Consider the following 24793-nt stretch of genomic DNA (forward strand, 5'->3'; position numbering starts at 1 on the left):
CAGGTGTGGTAAACATTAAAACAAATGTTGTAGCTCTCCCCTCAGCTTGTTTTACTTGTTTAGTATGTATAAACTTAACATTTCATTCAAGATCAACTGAGACATATTTCATTAAAACACAGTCTTTGCCTCTTTTTGTTGCTACTCAGACACTCACTGCTCCTTCTACTTCCAGTTCTCAGTCACACCCAGAGACTACATCGTGACTTTTTTCTCTTTGCACTCTCCTTTCCTCTGCTCAGCTCATATGTAGTACTTTAAAATATTTAACACTTACCAACCATGGAAGTGGCTTTTGTGTCACAGAGACTGCCGTCACAGCTTACTGCGTAATATAGCTGATGTAAAACAAGTTCTGGGTATTTGTATTGATGAAATCTGTCAGATAATGTTAACCATATCTTTTAAGTGCTTTAAAATGTTCTTAACTTTACATGTTGTGTTAAAAAAAGTAAGTTAGGCAATCTTTTTAGACATTTGGCTTGCTGTTCCAAGCAGCTAACTAAAATCAAAATCTTGCAGACTGATCTTGTCCAGAAATATAAGAAACTGTAACTCAGGGGTAATTTAACCTGTTGTCCTGATTTGCTAATGCACCGACTGTGAAATGAGCTATGTTTGGATGTCCTGTAGGAATAAGTGCATGACTAGTGGTCGTCTTCTGAGTAGTGTTGTGAGAGCAGAATCGCGGGCACTTGGAAACAGTCCATGGCCTCGTTCTTAAAGTGTCTTGACAGCAGCTTAAATCAGGATTCATTGCAGCCCGGGGGAATCATCGGTTGTAACAGACACATGATTGATGCTGACCGCAAAGACGCCTTGGCACTGTGAAGTGAGGCGAAAAAAAACAAAACATTTTCACGTTGACAAAAGACTGACACCATCTGGAAATGTTGATGAGGTTTACTTCTCCACTTTGTGATTGAGTGTGTTGCAGTGCCTGGAGCGTGTTAGTGTTTCTGCCACAGAAAATCCTGAACTATGGTCATATATGCAGACAAGAAACATTTATGAGATTTAATGTGAGTTTGAGGCGCAGCTGAGTGGTTTGCATTGTTTCATGAAGGACTGGAAACCAAAGCCTGTGGCCAGGCCCTTCCCTTCAGGTTTGTCTGTGTTAAGTGCCCACATGTTTGAATGTGAGTCAGCATTAGCTGTCGCTTACGCTCGTTATGAAGCAGTGACCTGACAGCGCGGTGTCTCCTTGCTTTCTGCTCATGCAGTTAACAACGTAGCCTTTTTTAGTTGGATTTTTTGTTTTGTTGCTATGTAAATTATTAGGCTTTCAATATTTTTGTCATTTATTCACAATACTAGTAGAAATTCAACACCAATTAAAAAAATGAGTGGAAGAGTTGAAAATACACTAAAAAGATGCATTTTAGCATTTCAGCTATAGGTTGAATATAAGCAGGTTGATCGGTATTAATATGTAGGTATTATGCAGCTGTCAGAATTGTTCTGGTTCTGCTTTTTCTTTTCTTCTGCTACACCTCTCTGTGTCCTTGAGAGATAATGTTACCTGAATTGTCTCCTTGATATAGTTCTCATCTCCTCTGCCCTCAGTGTTATCCTCTCTGATAGTGACACTCTTCCAGCACAAGACAAATTCAAAGTCCACCCCAGCTTCTCAGGAGAACAGTCTGTGCACTGCAAGCTGGGATCTCAGAGCTGTGACACTGTGTTGCCCTCCAGCATTGCCCTCTGCAGTCTCAGCCACACAGTTTCAAACACGAGAACACACACACACACAAACGCAGGCACATATAGGCATGCACACTCATTCGCTCAATATGCTCTGAGGCCGTAGTGTTTTTGTGACAAGGTTAAGCATAACAGTGTATGCTGCTAAATGAATCAGAAGTGCTGATGTGCCTTCTTGAATGAGACCAATACACAAGCGAGACAAAGTGATTGATGTGGCTCTGGCGTTTCTCTCACAATAAACTCTCTCATTTAAGTACAGTAGCATTCAGTGATCTGGCATGTACACTGTATTAACCAGAAGTGGTTGCAGACATGATTGACAATCAGAGTGATGAGAGAGCAGGCAGTGACGGGTCAGCCTGTAAATGGTGGATAGAGCTGGGGAATTAGCTTTCTAACTCTTAATGCCCTCCCACATAGATTAATCATCATCAGATCAAAGCAGAGGTTCAGTGTAGGAAGGGGATTCGTGTGTAGGGAGGGTAGTCGAATTTCACATGACATGCCACAATAGCCCATTTTGTGAATATCGGGAAAGTTGTGGTTTATTTAACAAAATATAAAAGTCATTTCCTTGTTTGAGAGGCCAATCAAAGCTTGTGTGTCTCTTACTTTGTGTCCTCCTCTAACCTTCAACTCTTTTGAAATTTAACAACCTACCAGCTGACACCTTTTAAAAGGTTGGATGCACAAGATGAAAGCAAGGACACAACAGTAACATGACACAGGTGGGGTATGGCCATTCTTACCAGATAAAACAACACACTGTGGCCAGAAGCTGTGTGTGTGTATTTTTTTTCCCAGCTCTTCATGCTAATCACATGCAGATTATTTGCAACTCAATGCAGGCCCCACTTCCTCTGTGGTGAGGAAGAGATATTGAATATTTGTAAATGAGCTTCCTTGTAGCATAGATTAAGCTGCCACAGTGGTCAGCTAGTCATAAGTGTTTTTTATTCTGCAGCTGATCAGGGTCCATGTTGGATCTTTAGTAGCTAAAGTAAATAAAGTAAGAAAAAATGTGTCTGGCATTTCAGTTTGGATTGCCTTCTTATTAATGCATATTGCCCTTATGATAATGATTATTTTGAAATATAAATGCAGTTCTCAAATGACTGTAGAATGACATCTTTTAAAAAGTTATATTTTAATAGTTGAAATACTGAGTATTTGTGCTCCCTATAACATGGGTTATGTCAGCAACATATTAACGATTTATAAACCACTAGAAATACGTCTGAAGTTATATAATGAATCCCTTTAAGAAAACAATATAGAGCAGGTAGAGTGGACTATTGCCTGATTTTAGAATGAAGTAATCTGCAGTGCTTGAACTTAGGAGAACATCTTTGTTTGCCCACTGGGTTTCTTGGGAAGCCATTGCAATCATCTGAAAAGGCACTTTATTGATCCAGAGAAAGCAAGAGAGACAGACTGAAAGAAAGCTGTTAATAGAGTGTCAGAGTGAGGCAGGAAAATATTTACAGCGGGAGTCATTTATTTAAAGAGCTGCTTCACTTTTTCCTTGCCTCTTTTAGGGGTTTTTGGTCCACTATTTGATAAAATCTCTGGAATATAGAAGTGAATTTGCATGACTGTAGGGCTGATGTACACTGTTCCAAAAAATAGTAATGTCAAATGATTTTACTGTGTATTTTACAGATGTGTACTGTTTTTCTAGAATAGCATTACATTTACATAAGTAGACTGTGATCTGACACGTCAAATGTAAAATAACATAACATCACTGTAAATGTAATAAAACACAACACAAACTTGTTTGTTAAATATATTTTGTTGTACATATGCATATTTAGATCGTAAAAATACATCCAGAAATGTCTCCCATCATGCCTTGGGGCATGTGCTGCTGTTTAGATGTTCTTGTTTTATTGTTTATGGTTACGTTACGTTTAACTGTTATCTTGAATGTTGTGTTTACGCCGTGGTGCAGCATCACTGACAGTTGTTGTTTTGTAGCGAGAGTGCTGTACCATGAGTGACTTCTGTTGTGCTGTTGTTGAACCTTGAGGCACATTGTAGCACCGGCAAGTGTACTAGCTTGGGGTTAAATAACAAGCTCAATCTCTCTCTGTGAGCTTCTTTGTTAAGATTTCTCTGCATACCACAATGTAAAACATTGCATGGACACGCTGTGCTAATTATATATTTTGAAAAAGAAATGTAGAGGTAGGAATTGCAATTAATATAAATAACATGACGCTAAGCATCGGCCAATGAATGTGAACTAACAACAAGGTCGCGGGTATGGCTGCGACCGTAGGAAAAACCCCTCATATGAAGGTATTTTACTGTGCATTTCACATTTCACATTTCTGTTCTTCTAGAATATCATTAAAGTTACGTAAAGAGACTTTGACTTCACATTTTGAATGTAAGTTAACGTTAAATCATTGTACAACATAATTGTCATGATTATTAAATGTATCTGTCTGTACATATGCATATTTAGATTGTTAAAATACATTCACAAATGTATCATGATTTCACAAATATCTGTCCGTTATTTGAAAGATTGAACTGTTGAATTCAAATGTAGTGCGATGGAAAAGTATATAACACGATCCCTATAAGCTTGTGTTACATCACATAAGTATTATTGTCGTTGCTAGTTAGGCCATTCGTGGCTCAAGAGTTGGCAGTTCACCTTGTGATCAGAAGGTTGTCGGTTCGCGCCCCGGCTTGGACGCTCTCCGTCGTTGTGTCCGTGGTCAAGACTCTTCACCTACCGCCTACTAGTGATAGCCAAAGGGGCCGATAGTGCAATATGGCAGCCTGTCAGTCTGTCCCAGGGCATGCAATCAATTATTACGTAAACCAACTGTTAACTGTATATTTCTGTACATTTACGTATTATGATTCATATTTCCACATTCAGTGACCTTGTTTATAGGTAATTTCATTGTTTGATCGCGTAAAAATGTTCCTAATTTAATGTCTAAAAGCACTTGGAAAAGGCAGAATCCCATGTCAAATTAGCGCAACAAACTCTATTTTCATTACTGAAAATAACCGTATTTTTATGGGACAGTTATTTTCTGTTATTTCACGGTCGTACTTTGGCGCCCCAGCTGCCGGAATATTACCGTTGTTTTAGGATGTTTTTTTTAACAGTGTAGAGTTTAACTTGAAAGGGAGTTTTTCCTCCCCACTTTTGCCAAGTGTTTGCTCCTGGGGGATCATCTGATTGTTGGGGGTTTCTTTCTAATATTGCAATGACTGAGTTTTAGCCTAAGATAAAAACACACGACAGAACAATATCACTTTTGTGAATGTGAGCAAACATTTGACTTGGCAGACTTCTATGCGATCCTATTTTCCTACATGGCACATGTAGGTCAAACATAGCAAGTAAGAAAACGTGAAAATTCCTTTATTAACATAAGTAAGCAGATTAAAGTTAACTCAGCTCAAGCTCTGGGGTTTCCATCCCAACATGGAACAGACGTGACCGCTGCTGTCCTGAAACATTGGTGTGGAAGGATGCATCTCATAGTGGCTGGGCAGAGATATTCTGTTAAAGAATCCAGGAGGTCGGATGTTGCTGTTGATGATGATGTTTCCTGAAAATGACTGGAGGCAACTGAAAGCTTGCCAGCAGTTGTTATGCACACATACAGTGATGCCACTCTAACAGTGACACCAAGATATAATTTGTTATACAGAGATGGTGACATCATTTTTTGTTGAAATCCTACTGAAAGCATTTACACACGTAGGTTTAAAATAAACAAATATTTAGCAAATGGGATATGAATTGTAGATTTATGTTTGTCTAGCTCTTAACACTCACTGAGACAATTAGTGCATTTAATAGCCACCCAGTCACTACATGCTTACATCCTAATTATGGTTTGGCAATGTTATAAAAAGTAGGAAGGAAAATAAGCGATTACTTGAGTGGTTTTCTGCTAAGATTTGAAAACTTTTTTCCTCCCACAAACAGCTGTACATACTGTAGCTAATATCTACTTTTTGCTTGAATTTTACCGCATTAGATACATTTTGACTTTGATTTTTTGAGTCAAAATTCCCTGTGGGTATGTTTGTATTTAAGGCCCTGACTGCATCATTTTGCTGAGCTTGCGTCTAAAGGTTGCTGGACCTTGGAAGTGACTTAGTGCCACCTACTGGTACAAAACTGACATGGCCCCCCAGAGAGAAAAGAGGAAACTAACAGCATGCGAACAGCAAGGCTTCTTGGCTCAGTGAATGCACGTGATCATAAGCAATTCATTATACTGAAAATATACCGACAACTCACTACAGTCCGTACTCTCCAGACAGTATAAGTACCGTACCCTTTTAAAGCAAATAAGGGATCTGTATCGCACTTCTATGTTTTCTATGTTTTCTGAAGCAGCTGGGATTGATTTAAACATTTTCCCTTGATTAATATTCTTCTTAGATATTGGAAAACACTTGAATTTCAAGAGAACTCCTCTCACTCTGTGAAATATCGACTGCTAACTTGAAATTTCTTATTTAAAAACAGAGAAGGCAGTAGGATGTGAATAAGAGGTAATAAAGAGGGCAATAACTGACTTAAAGTAAGCCAAGAGCCACACACTGAGCAACTAACTTTAAAAAATAGCTCAGTTAAAATCCATACACTTGGTAGATGTAATAAACTGTAGTGCAGAAAGTCTTAAAACACACAGAAACACACAGAAACACACACACACAAAACCTTTCTTTTAAGGTAGATGTTTTTTCTACTACTGCTGCTATGGCTTTCTGATTTATTCCTTTTGTGACTGTTTTACTGATCTAAACTATAATACCACTGGAGTGCACACCTACGTCACTAAACAAACATTTTAAGGTAATATATGATAATATATTGTAAGGTAATATATGGGATACTTTAAGTTATTTTCTGTTGTTTTGTGCTTGTGTGACTGTATCTAACATATAAGTATGAATTTAAACTGCCCATGAAACTTTCTCATTTAGCCTAAAAAGAAAAACTGGGGCCATCCTATCCTATGTTATATCTGCAAATCTGCAGCTCAAATTTATCCACTGGATGAATGCATTCTTGTTCATCACAGAAAAGTTTGTTTACACGTATCAGTAAAGACCACTTTGTTTCAATCAAGTTAAATCGCAGTACAGACTTATTGCAGTCATTTGGCCAGAGATTCATTTACATAACGTTGCCTTTTATTGATTCAGTGAGAGGTTGTTTAGTTTTCCTTTCAGGGTGTCGGATGTCAGATAAAGGTTATCTGTAGGCAGGCACTTTGCCTTTATGTGGCCTAAAAGGTCACCAGAAAGGTTTACCCTCATTTTTTCAGCACTTACCAACTTGTAAATCAAGCTAATGTGCTCTGCAACTCAAAAGTCAATCGAAGCTGGAGACTATAATCGTAATGCACAAGTTAGTTTATTGTATGCTCAGTTTTTATCAGTTATTTTTTTGTTTTTTGTTTTTCATGAGCTTCCATCTTCATTTTCAAACTTCTTCCACTTATGCGATGCATGAGAGCTAAAGACATCACTGATATATGTCTTAAATCTCTTCATAGTGTCACCCCTTTTCAAGTTTTGATCCTTTTTTTTTCTCTGGTACACCAGATGCTGCCGTTCCCTGTTTTTCCATATTGTTTTGACTTTTAACTGGCTTTTTTTTGTGGCTGTATCCTTTCATTTCCTGCTTGTCCAACCATTCCTTCCACTGGTTGTCCATCATCAAAGCCTCTCTTACACTATCATCCTCACTCTCATGGCTGAATTCACTGGAAATGAAGCTTTGCGTAGTGCAGAAGTGATTAGCGGCGCTGTCCCAGATAGGAGTGACATCTGAGTAAGAGCTCTGATTTTTCTGTTGCTTGCATGTACCTGAGTCTGGCTTCCCTTGTACATCTTTGGAGATGTTTCTGTTAATTGTTGAGTCAGTGTCACTGGAATCACTGGTCAATGAAATCTTTAAGGATTCCTCTTTCGGGCTTTTTCTCAATATGAACATGCTGTTTGTGTCATTGTGTGTTTCAGAAAAGGCTAATGTTTTTGGTATCTCCCCATCTTCGTAGTCTTCGTCAGTGTTTTCGAATCCTCCCGCCATTTCCCTTTGCCACCTCGACGCCAATCTCAGGTCCGAGCCCAGCTTGCTGCAGCACAATGGTGTCTTGTCTGTTTCTTCTAACAATAGTTCTCTCAGCTGTTCCTGAAGCTCAGCTGCCATCTCCTCTCTCAGGGCCTGATTCATGAGAGAAAACTCTCTACGCAGTTCTGCAGTTTGCTTCTCCACTTGTCTTTTTACCATCGTGCTGATCCACGTCATGCAGAACCTCCTGTCAGCTGCTGATGGATTTCTCCTAACGACCAGTAATGAAAACAAAAAGTCGATGACTAAAAACAGAGATTCAATGCTACATTTTTGAATTGGTTATATAAAGTAATTATTTAGCTCTTTCTTGCAAATATGATTTTGGCTGAAAAAAGATACAAAAAAAAAAGTACCTGAGTTTAGAGAAACTGAAGCGTGTGTTTCTTGAAGATTTCGCCATCCCAAATTCTGTAAGGGAAAACAAGTGAGGGCTTTATTTGTTGGCATTGAATGCCAATGCCATTATTTTTATTCTACACCAAACTGTAGAATACTAGCGATGCATAAATATTTCCATTGAATAAAGCATAACTTACACTTACCTCTGCAGTTGACCTTTCTTCAGAAATATCTATTTTTCTTTTGTATACATTTGAAATTGACAGATCTTAGAAACGTGTTCTTTAGCATTTTTGGCAGTTGTCACGAACCTAGAAAAATAACAATAAAAATAACAAATGTCCTTTGTTAAAGCGCAGGCTGTTCTATTATACGTATAATTTTATCTTCAAAAATAATACTAATACATAATATTAATCTATTAATTAATACTGGTGTTTTACTTTTTCTTTGGTTAAATATATAGTTTCTTTGTTTCTTATTGAAATCAGGACAATAACAGCATAGATCTAACAATGGAATACAATGTCTAGACTTAATATGATAGGGATTGTCCATTTCTGCCAGTCTTTTGTCACTATGGGACAAATTGTGTAAATTGTTTCCCATTAGCGACCAGCCTGCCGTTCTATGCTGTGCCAGAATCTCCAGCACCAACAGGTGGCTGCTATTTCTAAGTCATGATTATGACCACAGCCCACAGTTACTAAAAAAGGCTTTCAGTACCACAGCAATACTTTTCATCTCATTTTACTCTTTGTTTCCTGACCCTTTGGTCAAGCTCTACTTTGCCATCTCATTAGTCTGTATATGTATACACTATATCACAGATGTTAAGGATTGTTGCTTATTTGTAAATTTGTATAAAAAAGAAGCATGACAGTTGCAGGCCCTCAGTGTGAGACACTGGCATCCACAATAGTGCCAATTCAGTGTCCTCACATTAGCGTGCCGCATGCCATTTATGAGCTTAGAGCATTCTTGTACCCATTTATATACACAACTGCTGCTGACACGCTGACTGAGGGGCAGCACAAATACCCTGGCACACATCTTCAAATAGTCGCACACAGATCCGCTCTCATGAACTTTTGTGAGCTGTGCTGCTGTGGGAGACTTTAGACCGTTTGCTCGTTCTTTCATCCATGAGCTCCACAAAATCAGGGGTGAGTTCAGTGCATTAATGCAATACTAGGACTCCTTCTCTATCGTTTATTTTTAGCTTGTCCAGATGAAGGGCTGATGAGTTTTGTGCCATTGTGAGTCGCAAGAGTTGTTTTTGGTCCTAGAGTATTGGTGAAACTTGCCCTCAACGAGGTCTTCACACGAAAAGTGCTCGAGGGTATGGTTACATTTTTGTTTTTTTGTAAGAGCGATGTCCGCAACTTAAAGGAATTTTGTAGTTTGACATTTCGCTAAATACAATCTGTGGTTCACTGGTTTCAAATTACACACCTGAGAGCCTCTAACTGAGGTTCATGTGGATGGATGTTTATTATTGATCAGCTTTGCCCTAATATCATGACTCAGCATGAATGAAGCATCCATCGCCACTCAGCTTAGTGATCTTTATCCTTGCGTATAAGTCGCACATCCTTACAAAGATGGACGCATCAAGATGGGTTGGCGTCGGCCTTCATTATGCCGTACAGCATAAACCGAGCTCTTTTGTGTGTGTTCACTCAACAGATGATGCTGTTTATGCGCAGAATCTAATGCTGTTGGGTTCTGCCTTATAAATATAGGCAGGCTGCAAAAAGAAAACGGCATACGATCAGGCCAAGTTCATCCATAGAAGTGAATTCATATGGAAATAAATGAAAGGTTTCCCGATGAAAGTGCAGAATACACACACAAACATTTATATTCGATAGAAAAGAAATTCATCAAAAAAACAACAACACCATAGTGTATGAATCAGTGCAGTGACAAGATAGATGTACTTGGCAGAAATCTCTGTGATAATTTACTGTGTGTAGATGCAGAGAGTGAGAGAGGAAGTCTTTTTGTTTTTTCCTAACAGTGCTACTGAAGTGTCAATCACAGTGTGTAAATTGGGAATGTTACTTTCCAGCCATCAGCCATCTGTTCATCTCCTTCTCTCTGCCTTTTTTTATCTGCTTGAAATCTCTCCTGATGATCAAACTCATCTGCAAACCAATACATTAGCAGGACACACCATTAGTTTAAAGGAGGAAATTTACCCGGCATATCTATCTATGAACCCACAAAATCTTAATTTATCTCATATTTTGGGATTGCTTTCACGCTGACTGCACTGACTATACTAACAGACAGTGATAGTGTAGCCTTCTGTGAAGTCACTGCAGAGCCAGTGTAAACTGCATTTTGGATAAATAATGTCCTGACCCTGGCGCATGGACAGTTTTCATCAGGAATGTTCATGAATAAGCATTTTTTTATTAATTGAACGAGAATTCCTAAGTATTATAAGAAAGCTTTCTAAGGGGCCAGTTACTGGTTATAATAGAACCATGTGGCTGTATGAGTGTGCATGTGGGTGTTGTTACAATGAAGGAGGATGAATCACTGGCTGAAACTTGCAAGGTTTGCTACTACAGTACCTCAGGTCTGGAGTGTGGGCTTCTTTCCAGGTCTGGAGTGTGGGCTGCTGTGATGACACACTGTGTGGGGGAACAATCCCAGGTTGTACGAGGAATAGCCCGTCCCATCCCCCCCAAAATTAAAATAGCTTTTGCGCTATATCCTGCATTTCCTGCTATATAACTGTTTGCATGTATTTGTGGTTAATGTGTGGGCTTGAGCTGCATCACAATGTGATATACAGTTATTACATCAGGAAATCCCCCAAGTATGTTCCATAATACTGGAAAGAAACTGGGAATATTTTGGGTGTGCTATTTCCAGGACATGAAAGGATTTTTTTTTTTTTATCACAGTGGGGAACGCAGGCAACTGAGAACATTTACAACCTAAAGGGGAAAAATACGGTCTTCATAGTAGAAGAAAATGTCTTTTCTAGGCTGCTAGCTATATACCCACTGAACCACTAGATGACAATTTGATAATATTTGATAATATTTGTTTAGTTCTGTTTAGTTCGTGTTTTATTTTCGTGCGGTTTAGTTGCTCATGTCAGTGCTTTATGTGAAAGGGTTATATAGAATAGAATAGAATTCAACTTTATTGTCATTGCACATGCACAGGTACAGGGCAACGAAATGCAGTTTGCATCCATCCAGAAGTGCTTTAGTGATATAGATATATTACAATATATATTAGCAATAATATAGATATGTAAGTATATTACAGAAATGGGTCTATTATGGTATGTTATAATGTACACGGTATGAAGTATGTTGTGAATATTCTATAACTATAAGTATGCAGGCTGTAGTGAGTACAAGCTATGTACAGGCTATGGACAGGATATAAATATGAAAAACTATACAGAATATGAAATAAATAACTTGAAATAAATATGCCAGCTATAGTAACAGTAGCTCATGGATGGGTGGTGTGGCGGGGTCTGCGATGGTGCTGCAGGTGAGACGGACGCACCTGCGCGGCATCTGCTATCACGCCAACTTAAAAGGCTTTGCTCAGTCTGAGTTGTGGTTGTTGTTGGTGATGTGTGCGGCCGGCAGTGGTAGAGCTGTGGCCGTTCGTGTATGTTTAACAGCAACTGTGAAATAAAGCATGCTGAAAAGCATTGAAATGTCCTGGTCTGCTGCGCCCCCCCATTCTGGGTTTTGGCACCACTGTAAATGACCTGGATGTACAAAGCTCAGTCACGATGTATCTGCAGAAACTAGAAATCACCCAAAGGGAACAGAATGTTTCAGAGTGAAACATGAACAAAGAGTTCAGCAAGACATAAAATCTATTATTTGCCATGAAATTCCTTCATGGACTACCTCAATTAAATTTAGGATTCTTTTTGGAAATCTGTGAAAATTTTTTTTCCATTATTTCCATTTGTATTGTGAACTGGTACAGACAGTCCCTAAAGTCACAGACAGATTCAAAATTGCAGACAGCTCATCTGCTCGCACCATTTAACTTTTTTTAAAAGTTGTTTTTAAAGGTTCACTATGTAACGTTCAACAAAATGTTTGTTAGCGATGACACCGGAGGCCTTTATGTGAATTTTAGCATGTTGCCTCACGCTGCTGCCTGTGAAACATCAGGCAACTGCATAAAAACACATGGAAACAATGAGGGACAGTATTGCTGAGATAGTTTTGATAATATCCATCCATCCATTCGCTTCCGCTTTTCCTTTTCAGGGTCGCGGGGGGGCGCTGGAGCCTATCCCAGCTGTCATAGGGCGAGAGGCGGGGTACACCCTGGACAGGTCGCCAGTCTGTCGCAGATAATATAGAGAAAGAAAATGCAAGATTACCTTTTGAGTTTGGGAGGAGACTTTGTTTTTCAAAGTCATTCTGTAGTTTGTATCATGTAATGCCAAGCCAACTTCACTGCTCTTTGTTCTGCCTTCTTTTGCTTCTAATGTCAAGGTTTATTTAATGTATCGGATTGTGTGTGTAATACTGCATGAGAGGAATATGCGACAGTGACTGAATGATGCAAGTATAGCTTAGATTTTTAGGAAGAGATGAAGAAAGGAATTGTAATTATAAGCTATTTTATATTACATGATAGAATCAATTGAGCTAAGTACAGTGTTAGGTTCTGTGTCCACAGGCAGTGTATGAAACCAAATTCATTTTCAGGTCTTCTTGAATACTGATCACATTTATTGACAGCCAGGAGCAGTTTCTTCTCAGCCATTGTTGACAATGCTGAGGATGGGCATCCCACCACTTCTTGATTTTGATTGTTGGACTGGTGCCCCCCATGACCCAAACCCAGATAAGTGGTAGAAGATTGATGGATGAAAGCTTTTCCTTAATGGAGTCTTTGCACCAAGGATTCTGAGCACGTCAGAGCTAAGCTTTACATGAATTGTACAAAACAAATGAAAACACATTGCCTGTTCAAACACATGATTTTAGCATTAAAACGGGCATCTCTAATCAAAATATGCTAAATTTGTAAGTTCAGAAAACATATCTATTTTATGGCAGTTTTATTTTAATGGTGAGAGAGACAGAATATCAACCAAACAAAAAAAAAAAGATATTACATATTTGTTATGAATTGATTTATGTGTCGTTGAGTGAAATAAGTATTTGATCCCCTACAGCTTTTTCCAGCACAGCAATGACGCTAAAAATACCAAAGAGGCAATAAAGGAATACTTAAAGAAGAAGCACGTCATGGAGTGGCCTAAACAGTCTCCAGACCTCAATCCTGTAGAAAGTCTGTGGAAGAAGCTGAAGCTTTGAGTTGCCAAGTGGCAACCAAGAAACCTAAACCATTTACTGAGTTTCTGTAAAGAGGAGTGGGCCAAAAGAGTACAAACCTGGCGATCAACCACAAGAAACATCTCACTGCTCTGCTTGCCAACACAGATTTCTCCAACAAGTACTAAGTCATGTTTTGCTTGGGGATCAAATACTATTCATAACATGTGTTTTTTTTATTCTGGATTTTTGAGATGATATTCTGTCTCTCTCCATTAAAATGAACTTACCATAAAAATTAGAGACTGTTCATTTATTTGCAAACTTACAAATTCAGCAGAGGATCAAATAATTATTTCCCCCACTGTACATAAGCTGAATTAATCAGACTATTTGAAAAATGCATTATAATGTTGACTAAATTAAACAATTTTGCCAAGAGCAAAGAGCTTTCATTATATTACACTGTATTTTTAATTGTAACTCTAACACTAATGTTTTAGTGCCTAAACATGTGACACAGTATTGTGTATTTATTGTGTGTATATAATCAGTAACACAATTTCAAATGATGTGATTTCATTAGAGTAGGAAATAAAGCGATTTAACCACTTATCCCTTGGGCGGGAATATATCGTGCCCGGCCAGGCTCCCAGTGTGATAACCTCCTTTGTTGGCAGCCTCAGGGGCTACTCAACTTAGCTTGCTAGACTATGCCCTTTGTAAGGTTACTGCCCTTCCTGTGTCGTGACTTAAATCTCTCTCTCTCTTTCTCCCAACCTGATTTTCATATGCTGGATTTCCCCCTTGGATTTAATTTTGTTTTGAAACCTTTGCCTTATGTCCTTGTACTGTTACCTTCATTTGCATTTTTTTTCTGCTTCTACCCTCAAGCAGCCTGTTTTATTATTTCTACTTTGTTTCTCTTTCTATCATCTTGCTCTGTGTTGGTACTGAAGATATTTTTGACTAATTAAATCTGTTTTTTAGCATCACTAATAATATCTGTCTCCTGGGCTTATGTCATCACATCTATTGCAAGCTAATTACTCCTCCTGGATGTAATGAACCCTAACCCAAGTTTATGATCTCATCATAAGTTCACTGTCGTGTTTTGCTACTTTCCTCTGTAGCAACATTTTTGATTCACCCATCAGTTGTTTGTTCTGTATATACATAAAAAAATGCTCATCATAGTTTCTTAATGTGATGTAATGACAGCTCAAAAAGTTATCAAGGCGCCGTTAAGGAAACCAGCTAGTGGGAGGGATATACCGTGCCATAAATCTATATTAGTTGTGATTATTTTAATTTTTTTAATTTGGAAACAGACCACCTTATATCCATCAATCCCAGGAAAAGGTACAGCTGTATGACTGACTGCATAGATTTACACTAGCACTGTGGAAATCAGTGTCAGGTGAGAAAAGTTGTTTTTTGTGTGCCATAGTTGAAATCTGTACAATTAAAAACAAATAAGTGTCATAGATAATAACTTTTGAAGGGACTTTGATGAAGATGTACACATGCAGCATGACAGCATGGTCTCAGCGGTCAGCACTCTGTTACCTCACAGAGAGGAGGTTCTGGTTCAAGCACTTCTGTTTGTAGTTTGTAGTTCTCACCATGCTTCCACATGCATGCCAAGTTGATGCTGCCTATGTGGTCCCAGGACACACTTGCACAAGAGGTTGTTGCTGTCAAAGATTTTCCCTTTCTGATTTCACAGAACCTGCTTTGATTCTAAAAGGTTAGCAAACACAGGGACAAATCTTGTATCTGAGAAATGATAGTACAAAATAGAGTAGACTGGAAAGGCAGAAAGAACTGATTAAAAGTGAGAACAATGAAAAGCAAAAGCTGGGAAAACAATTGTGTGTGTTATACTAAGCATCTGAGATATCGTAATCGTACACAGCGTGGCGGTGGTTAGTGTTGCTGCCTCACAGCAAGAAAGTGCTGGGTTTGAATCCAGTCTTTCTGTGTGGAGTTTGCGTGTTCTCCATGCGTCTGTGTGGGTTCTCTTCGGGGACTCTGATTTCCTCCCACAGTCTAGGAATGTACATGGGGTTAGGGTAATTGGTGATACTAAATTAACCATAGGTGTAAATGTGAGAGCGAATGGTTACTTGTCTCTCTGTGTTAGCCCTGTGGGCAGATTGGCGATCTATCCAGGGTGTACCTGCCTCTCACTCTATGACAGCTGGGATAGGCTCCAGCCCCTCCCGTGATCCTCAATTGGAAAAGCGGAAGAAAATGAATGCATGGATCTTATCTTATCTGGAGCTTCTGCTGGGACAGAGATGAGCTGATTCCTGCAGTTGCATAGAGAGTCTACTTGTGGCTACTGCTTTAAGCTTGTTAGATTGATTATTGATCTGAACTCTAGAGAAAATGTCACAAGCTTTCTACGAGGCATAGCTTATAAAAATAATTGTCTCTTGTGAGCTTGTCTGACTATCTGTATGTTTTCCACTTCTCTTCCTGTCCATCTGCCTGCCTGCTAGTAGAAGCCACCGTGCCACTACTTGTTGAAAAACCTTCCTATTTTTTGCATTTAAGACACTACAGCAGACTCAAAGACTGTTTGAACAGCTTTTGTCATTTGTATATATTTGTCTTATCTTTTTAAATTCATGTTATGATACACGTGTGTGTGTGTGTGTGTGTGTGTGTGTGTGTGGACGCCTTCAGTGATTTGTGGTGAGTAATGAGCAGACAGATGGTTAACACTGCAGGGTTTGTTGATGCCAACATTGGAGATTAAAGCAAGGATAGATGGACAGCATGGGTGTGTTTGTTTATGCCATATACATGCATGATTGTGTGGAGAAGACAAAAAGCCTCACATGTCGTATCAGGGCTCGTGTGTAAAATTGTTTATCAGCTAAAGAGCAGCAGGAAGAGCATAGCCTCAATTGTCACATACTCTCTAAATTGACATATATAAGCACAACTTTAAGTGCAGACTTACTCATATTGTTCTGTATGTGCAGCTATTTTTGTAAGGTCTGGGTTATGTCATTCCTAAACTTGCCAGATTTCCTTTGGCTTCAAGAAAATGTGCCTCATTATGGTGTGCAACGAGGCATCATAAACTACTTTGTTGTAGCTTTTTTCTTAAGCGACCTCCATGAATTTTTTATCTGTTTCTTCGTCATGCTAATGCCTATGAGGGCAAGGTGTGTGTCTGTTTGTGTGTGCGTGTGTGTGTGCTGTGTTAGAATGAAATCAGCAACTAAAGTCATAAGAGCTGCTGACTGACACACTGCTGAACAAGGCTAATACAACAGCACTCATGAAAGGGACAGCTGTCTCGTCCTGGGGTCTGACTCTGTTGTAACATAAGAACGTGCAGTCTCTCTCTCTCTCTCTTTCTCTCTGTCTCTCACACACACACAATGCACAAGCACGTATGCACACAAACATGCACAAACTGGCCCGCCTTGTCAGAGTTTTGTTGTGACTCTGCAGAGCTGTCTGTGGCAGGAAGCACAGCGGCACCTCCCTGCTGCTGTGCCCCCTGTCTGGCATGGCATTCACCCTGTATGTCTACAGAGAGATCAAAAAATGTATGCACTCTCTATTGTGCATGTCTCACAGCATTTCCTTCCTTTCATGTGCTATTGGGTGCTACAGTTTTATATTGCCATCTCTCCTTTACGGGATCATTTTAGTCTATTCTACAGTTAATGTCTGTCACAACTTTCCTCCTTTGTTGTGACCCTGAGTGCTGCTGGCAAATGTTTTCTGTGTAATATTTTCTATGTCTACAATCCAGCTCTCCTCTTTCACTGGTTCTGGTTCACCTTTCATCTGAATTGACGCACTTTTTCCACCCTCTTACAATTACATATGTCTTTGTTGTTGTTGTTTTGTTTGTTTTTTTTACTTTTTGACTGAAGTGAACCTTTCTGCAGTTTCTCCCATGAGCAGTCTCTATTTTTTGCTGTGGATTTATAGCTCACACTGAGAAGCATATGTGATATGAATAGCTAGCAGGCGGAAAATCATTGTGGATAGTACTGGAACAAAAAGACGGGGAAACTCGGCAAAGAGATTGGACTTCAGTATAGTATTTATAGCTTAAATATTGCAGCACATATATCCTGCATTCAACTGGATAGTGTTATCTGTAAGGCATTCTGGCATGGTTGCATCATAAAATGTACTGTGCTCACAATAGAACTGAATTGTATAAATAAAGTTCCTTCATCTTGTGTGAATATCTGTGTTGCTGAACTAAGCACAAATAAATAGTTTAATTAATGCAACTTTTCTAAAGGCCGTTTTAATTGTTTTTGTTAACCTTGATTGGCTATCTGAGTGAAAGAAAAAAAAAACTAAATTACCTCAGCACCATGTCCTAAGGATAAGTCCCCAATCAGCAGAAAAGTTGCAGTTTTACAGAATTGGTGGTAATTGGTTTTTAGTCCTTTTGTTGCTTTTCAGAAAATAAATGCTTATTCAAATTTGCCATGACTTTCTTTTGATAGTCATATGACACTTTTCACACTTTTAAGAGACAGTTATGTGTCGTTAGAGAAATTGTTTGCGTCAGTCTAGTAACTGTTTCTAAATTGAACAGATTATGGGAAAGTCTGACGACTATTATAATATTTAACATTACTAAAAATCCATAATTCATAACTGAAAATTTAAATTCCTAAATTAAAAAGACAAAATGCACTGGTCGGCCATTTTATTAGGTACACATTGCTAGTAGCAGGATTAATCCTCTTTTGTGTTTTGCCTTCAGAGCTGCCTAAACTCTGCTTTTGGTCCATGTTGACATGTTGCCATCACACAGTTGCTGCAGATTTATTGGCTGCACATTCATTGGATTGAGATCTAGTGAGTGTGGGGAACTTGCAGTCAGGTTCATTAAACCAGTTTTATTTTTTTCTGCTTTGTGACATGGTGCGTTATCCTGCTGGAAGCGGCCATCAGAAGACAAGTACACCGTAGTCATACAGCGATGTACATGGTCAGCAGTAATACACAGATAGGCTGTGGCCAAGAGCATATCCCTCACATCATTACAGTCATCAGCAACCTGAACTGTTGATACAAGGATGTAGGATGGATCCATGCTTTCATGTTGTTTATGCCAAATTCTAACAGACCATCTGAATGTCAGCAGAAATAGAGACTCAGCAGATCAGGCAATGTTTTTTTTCCCATCTTCTGTTGTCCAGTTTTGGTCAGCCTCTGTGAAGCCTCAGTTTCCTGTTCTTAGCTGAGAGGAGTGACACCCGGTGTGGTCTTCTGCCTCTTTAGCCCATTTGCTTCAAGAGTGGATGTGTTGTGTGTTCAGAGATGTTGTTCTGCATAGTACGAACCAGACTCCTCTGACCTCTGGCATCAAAAGAACATTTTTGCCCAGAGAACTGCCACTCATTGGATAATTTCTCTTTTTTGGACCATTCTCTGTAAAGCCCACAGATGGCTGTGTGGGAAAATCCCAGTAGATCAGCAGTTTATGAAACAGTCATACCAGCCCATCTGGCGCTAACAACCATCCCATGTTCAAAGTCATTTAAATCACCTTTCTTCCTCATTCCTGGTAACAGGAATGAGGAAGAAAAGTGAACTTCATCAAGTGATCTTGACCATGTCTACATGACCAAATGCTTTGACTTGGCGCAACCTCACAGTGACTTGGTCCTTTCTTAATGCTTCATTTGACATTTTTACAGTAATGGAATAACTGTATTTCCTACCACTGGTGTTAATTATCATGAACAACTAAGCTGGGATTTCTATTGTTCTCCCCATACTGGTGATATATGTGAATGCAGTATTCTAGTTGTGTTTCTAGTAAAGCCCTGTTAATGCTGGGCTACACACTGATGAGAAAGAGTATTATTTAATAAACGAATGTAGTGGGTATTTAAGTGCTTTAATATTATACTGTATTGATACTGCAACAATACCAATAATATGAATGGGAGGGAGAATAAAATGAAATTCTAGGAAGAAAATCTGAAAAGTGTGTACATGTGGGCAGCTGTCTGCGGCGGGGCTTCTGGTTTTACCTTGAGCAAAACCCAATGAACACCAATTAACCCAATTTGCCTTGGCTCACAGCTCCAAATTAGAGAGATCCTGTAAAGTAATTAATGTGAAATCCATAAATGCTGTCATCTCTACAGCTTAGATTCTCTGTCTGTCAGTGTCTCCATGTGGTAATTCAGAATAACACTACTGTGTAATCCTTACTAAAGTCCAGCTAAGGGGATTGGTGACTATAAAACGGGCTCTCTCACTGACTAAACATCTGTGGACACGGAGACAGCAGCTGGTACCGTCTTCCTGGATGTGCCCCACGTTAACTTCATTTAGTATCGTTCCATCTCAGCAGTTTAGGCACTCTGCAGTGAGTATCTCTGCACGGTCTTGTGTCTGAGTGACAGCAATAGAGAAAGGCAGACAGAGCAGTATGATAAATTGTGAAGCTGAGTGAGGTATGCGAGAGCCTCACAGCTGGTTGCCCTTTGCTATTCGTGTGTTCATGAGCACGATACGCAGGGAGCCAGTGTTTGTGTGCGCGCCTCTCTCACAGAGGAGCGTAAGCCAGCAGCAGCAGCAGCAGTAGTACAGCGGAGCGTGTTCAGTGTCTGGATGTTAGCGCTGCCTCTCTCAGCTGTGGGACGAAGCCTTACTGTAGGTATTCACACACACACACAGAGATGCATAAATACATGTGTACATATTGCTGTTTTGACACTCTCCATGCTGATTTTCTTGTGGGATACTTTTCCATATACTGATGCCTCTTGCTTCCCATGCATGCTCTTGTATTGTGCCAAGGTAAATAGTGGTTGTAAAGCATCATTCTTTAATTCCAGGAGTAATTCACATCCTGAGGATTTGACTGTGGTAATCATTGGATGTGGAAATGTGTTGTTCACCAACCAAATGTTTCTATCACTTCAGCACATTTGTCCATTTGCATTCAGAACCCATTTTCATACAGAATTTCCATAAACCCGAGTAGCTGCTTTGTTTACGCGACAATGTGTGCTCAGCGTTACCAAAAGACAGCAGTGACCATCTTTGAACTATATGCTTTCGTGCATGTTTGTGCGCTTTATTTGTGGTAGGAAGTGGCACGGCGGAGGTGCAATGGGTGCGTCGTGTCCAGTTTCCAGTAGTGTGGAACCTGAGCTGGTGCTGCCGGTGTGACATGACACACGGTGTTGTTAGTCACTCACTGGAGAGAGAAGAGGAGATGACAGTTTTTTTTAAAAAAGGGATATCCTCCTGCTGGAGCTCTCTTCTTAACGTCAAAACACAGAAAGGTTCAAATGTTTCGGTATTTCCTTCCACCCCCTGCAGCTTTGCAGCTTTAGACTTGTTTCCTTAATTCCAGTTTTATGGGCTTGGTAACGAACGTGCTCTGAATGAGAGAAAAACACAATTGATGGATGATGAGATGTGAGAGGGGGAAGTGAGGGGATCGAGGCAAGGCAACGAAGAACAAATGGGAAGAAAGGAGACTAGAGGAAAGCGAGAAATACAGAAGGTGAAAATAGTGGGGATAGCCTGAGGAGGGGGAAGAAAAATGCTCTAATGGGGAGTATCTTTGTGACTCTCTCTGCTGATGTCCCTCTTATCAGACCAATGCTGGATATGTTGCAGAGATTCTACAAGCAATCTTTGATTGTGAGCTTAGGTTTTTTATGAATTTACAAGACCAAGATCAGTTCATGACAAGGAAACATTTGATGTAAAAGAAAAAAGCCTCCAGGGGATTTTCACATTTCTGCATCACACCTCAAGCTGTCTGTTGTTCATATTCAGAAAAAAGAGAATAATTTCCTTCTAAGAGATGACTGCAGGTTCTGTTGCTTCACACATCCAGTAGTGCAGCTCATGCATAATGCATACTATGGAGTTCCAGTGGAAGTTTTAGGTGCTAAATGCAGAATTCATAAGACAGTTTTAGGTTTTGTTTTATAAACTTAATTTACTGCATTACTGCATGAACAATGCTGTCAATTTATATGAATCGAAGGGAGAATAAAATGGAAGCTGCAGGAAAAAAACAGAACCCCGGTTTGCCGTGGATCACAGCTGGATGGGCAGCATTAAATGGATGTAAAGCAAATAGTATAAAATCCAAAAATGCTATCATCTCCACATTTGCTTTCTACCTCGCTGTCTTAGTACTTTCCAGCACTGTTTCTATGTGGTAACTCTAAGTAACACTACCATGTAATCTTATCAAAAACCCAGCTGATGGTGCTGATCATGTTTTAGATGCTAAATTGAATTTTCACAATACTGTTTAATGTGGAATCCTGTTCATTTTTTAATATTATAATTTTATTTACTGCATTCATTGCATTTCTGTGTAATGATTACAGTACAATAGGCACATGTGATCCAGTTGAACATGCTCTTATCATTTTGTACATTTATTAATTCATGACACACTGATTAGATTCGATTTATAAGACATAGTTCTGGTTTCATTTCGATGGATTGCATGTTTTGTACCAGCGGCATCCTTAGAGTGTGAAGGATGCTCTGAAATCCATTAAAGGAAAAACTAGTACTGTGTCGACACCCTGTGTTTTTAACCAACCAGTCAAGCTGCTGCTGCAGGACCACATTCATCAGCAGCTTGTGCTATGTTCACTCCCACATCGAGTTTCATAATTTAAAAGAACTTCCAAACAATGACTGATTACCTGTCAATGCTCCCAGCAGAGTTCAGCAACCATGAACACTCGCAGCATATCCCTGGTGTAAACATCCCCCCCGGGGAGACTTTGAGAGGAGAAATCCTTCCTTTTCTTTAGCTACTACTGTTATTGTCGGGCAGCATATTTTTTGGGAATAAGTCAGTGCAAAAATAATTAGCCACACTGCTTCAGTGGTTAGCATACCTTTAAAGTCATACACCCTAAACATAGCAAATTGCTAGTAAATTAAGCTTTGTAGCGAATTGTTTCTTTGTTGAAATAATTTGTGTGGAATGAAGTGAAGTGTGTTGAAGAATAGCTAAAATTATTTCTCCGTGTATGCAAATAATAGCTGTGGGTGTGCTGCTCAGTTGATATTGCCTTTTGGAGCTTTTTGACACCTAGGTATTTAAACAATTTTCACAGAAAGGAAAGAAAAAAAACTCATTGCTTTTGTCATATTCTCACTCACTGCAGCAAAATTCATTGTCTAAACTGTTTCCCAGGCTTGTGTATCTCTATGAATCAGATAAATCCACCGCCTCCCCGTCTTCCCCTCTGCTACTCTGCATCACAGTTTCTGTTGCTTTTCCGTCTCTTTTCATCACTTGGCATATTGCTTTATACACAGTCCATCACCTGCTCATTGCGGTGATGCCGTCTACACCTCGTCTCACATGTCAGTCTGAGGCTTTTGCAGCAAAGGTAATAAGGAGTATGTGACGTTTTTATTCTGCTTGCTGGTTTTCTTCCTAGTGTGGAGGTGGTACCACAGTCTTTAATCAGCGCTATCATCGTGGTGTGCAGGGATGACACTAGCTGGCAGAGAGACAAACTGATCTATTTTGGAAATTAAAGGTTCATTGGACTGGATGCTGTCTATAATTGTCACAAACATATTCCTCTAGTTCTGCTCTTCTATGTATTTTAGGTTCATAACCCTATACAGACATTTTCTATGGAGACTCTGGTACATAAAAAGTGATGCCGATCCATCTGGTCAGTGTTCCTAAAATTTTACACAGCAGGTGGTGCTGGATGACATGCAGGAGGTGTAGCGTTAAACGCTAAATACTGTAGCTCTTATTGTTTGACTGTGGATTGCTTTGGTTTCAGATCATTTTTAAAAACAAACAGATGAGCTATATAAATGTTGCTCAGACCAGAACTATCTAGCATCACGATTCAGATGGAGAGATGGGAGTTTGTGCTGCCAGCAGTTCTGATGAGAGGCCATGCTTTGTCAAACACTGTCACTTTATCATGTTGATGTCATTAAATGGATCCATGACAAATGGCTCATCCCGTCCCCTTCAAGGCCAATAGGGGTAATGGCAGATAGAAAGCTAAAGAGGAATAATCTAAATGATTAGAGAAAAAGGTGGACAGAAGAAAGCGATTGGACCAGGACAAAAAAAAAGAAGCTAATCCCACAGCTGTCTCACTGGATAGATTATACTTGTTCACTGAAGGAACTACAAAACACAGGAGTGCATTAAAGATTGCAAGTGCATTTTTTCTGCACTCATTTGAATTCTTTTCTGAAAAATGTAACAATCCTTCCAAGATGATGATGTCAGAGAGGGTTGCTGATACTAGCAGGCTTTAGTAGTAGCAAGTTGCAAGTTAAAGAAAAAGACAGTGTAGGACCTGCATGTGCTGGTAATGTGCTTTTTAGGCTCATGAATACACAGTGAAGTCCAAAATAGCAGTGCCATTAAGGAGCATGAATACTTTTTTTAATTATTATTCATTAGTCTTTGTTACAAGATGTGCTGGTAATGATATACAACAAGCTGAATCTCAGGGTGTCCACAACAACAAGCACATCAGTGATTTAATGTAAAACAAAATTGAAGACCTGTTTGCATTTAATTAACAATACAAAAAGATTTTTGGATATTTTCCTCATTTATTCAAATACTCTATAAGCACTGAGTGATTTTCATAAAACCACAAAACCCTAGAATGCATTTCATTGGCGTCTCTTCAGTCAAATAAATGCCCATTAGTCTACACTTGAAACACTCGATCTGTGCTTTGTTTAGCTTGTTTAGTCGTTATGTCCCTTATAACGACGATACACAAGATAAGATTCGAGATATAACGGAATTAGAGTTCTCTGAACTTCACACAGAATGTATAATGTAAACAAGAGATAAATACTTTTTATGCTGACACGTATAAAAAGTATAAGAAGATCTAAGAAGTACATTTTTTTCTTTTTAGATTAGAGATGGCACGATACCACTTTTTAATGTCCGATACAGATTCCGATATCATAAATTTGGATATCTGCCGATACCGATATGAATCCGATATAGCGTATTTTGTAATCAATAAAACTGTTTTTTTTATAAATATCTTGCTGCAATTTGTATAAGTTCATACTCAAGTTTTAAAAAACAAGAGACTGAAGCTATTCTGTTACACCTGTGTGCAAAAAACACACTCCACCCAAAACATTTTATAGTTCAGCAACACTGATCAATTTAATAAATTTAAAGCAACACCATCCTCCCTATTCTGGTATTTTAAAGAGTACTTACCTACCTAACTACTAGGGTTGCCAACTCCCAGCAAAAATATTAGGGAACCACCCCCCCTCCCTTAATCGATGTAATCAACTT

General features: G+C 39.1%; 1 protein-coding gene and 1 pseudogene across 4 annotated transcripts in view; one reads left to right on the plus strand and one right to left on the minus strand.

Moving 5' to 3' along the window:
• mctp1a (multiple C2 domains, transmembrane 1a) overlaps window positions 1–24793 on the plus strand; it is a 136344-nt gene that overhangs the window by 4674 nt on the left and 106877 nt on the right. Inside the window, exon 1 of one of the 3 annotated variants that reach the window (XM_085475135.1) lies at window positions 20054–20136. The exons of the other annotated variants lie outside the window; for them this stretch is intronic. Coding sequence (XP_085331261.1) covers window positions 20095–20136 — 42 coding nt within the window. The 5' untranslated portion in view covers window positions 20054–20094. Of the gene's footprint in view, window positions 1–20053; window positions 20137–24793 lie in introns of those variants that run through there. 3 annotated transcript variants of the gene reach the window in all.
• On the minus strand, window positions 7099–8421 carry LOC146696821 (uncharacterized; annotated as a pseudogene). The gene is made up of 3 exons (XR_014923334.1): window positions 8383–8421; window positions 8194–8248; window positions 7099–8048 (listed from the first exon to the last, which is right to left on the minus strand). The product of XR_014923334.1 is annotated as an uncharacterized LOC146696821 (transcript).

This window comes from Copadichromis virginalis, linkage group LG12 (genome assembly GCF_057382275.1).
Source record: "Copadichromis virginalis isolate Kocher_CV1m ecotype Utaka linkage group LG12, C_Virginalis_male_GT1.1, whole genome shotgun sequence".
NCBI lineage: Eukaryota > Metazoa > Chordata > Actinopteri > Cichliformes > Cichlidae > Copadichromis > Copadichromis virginalis.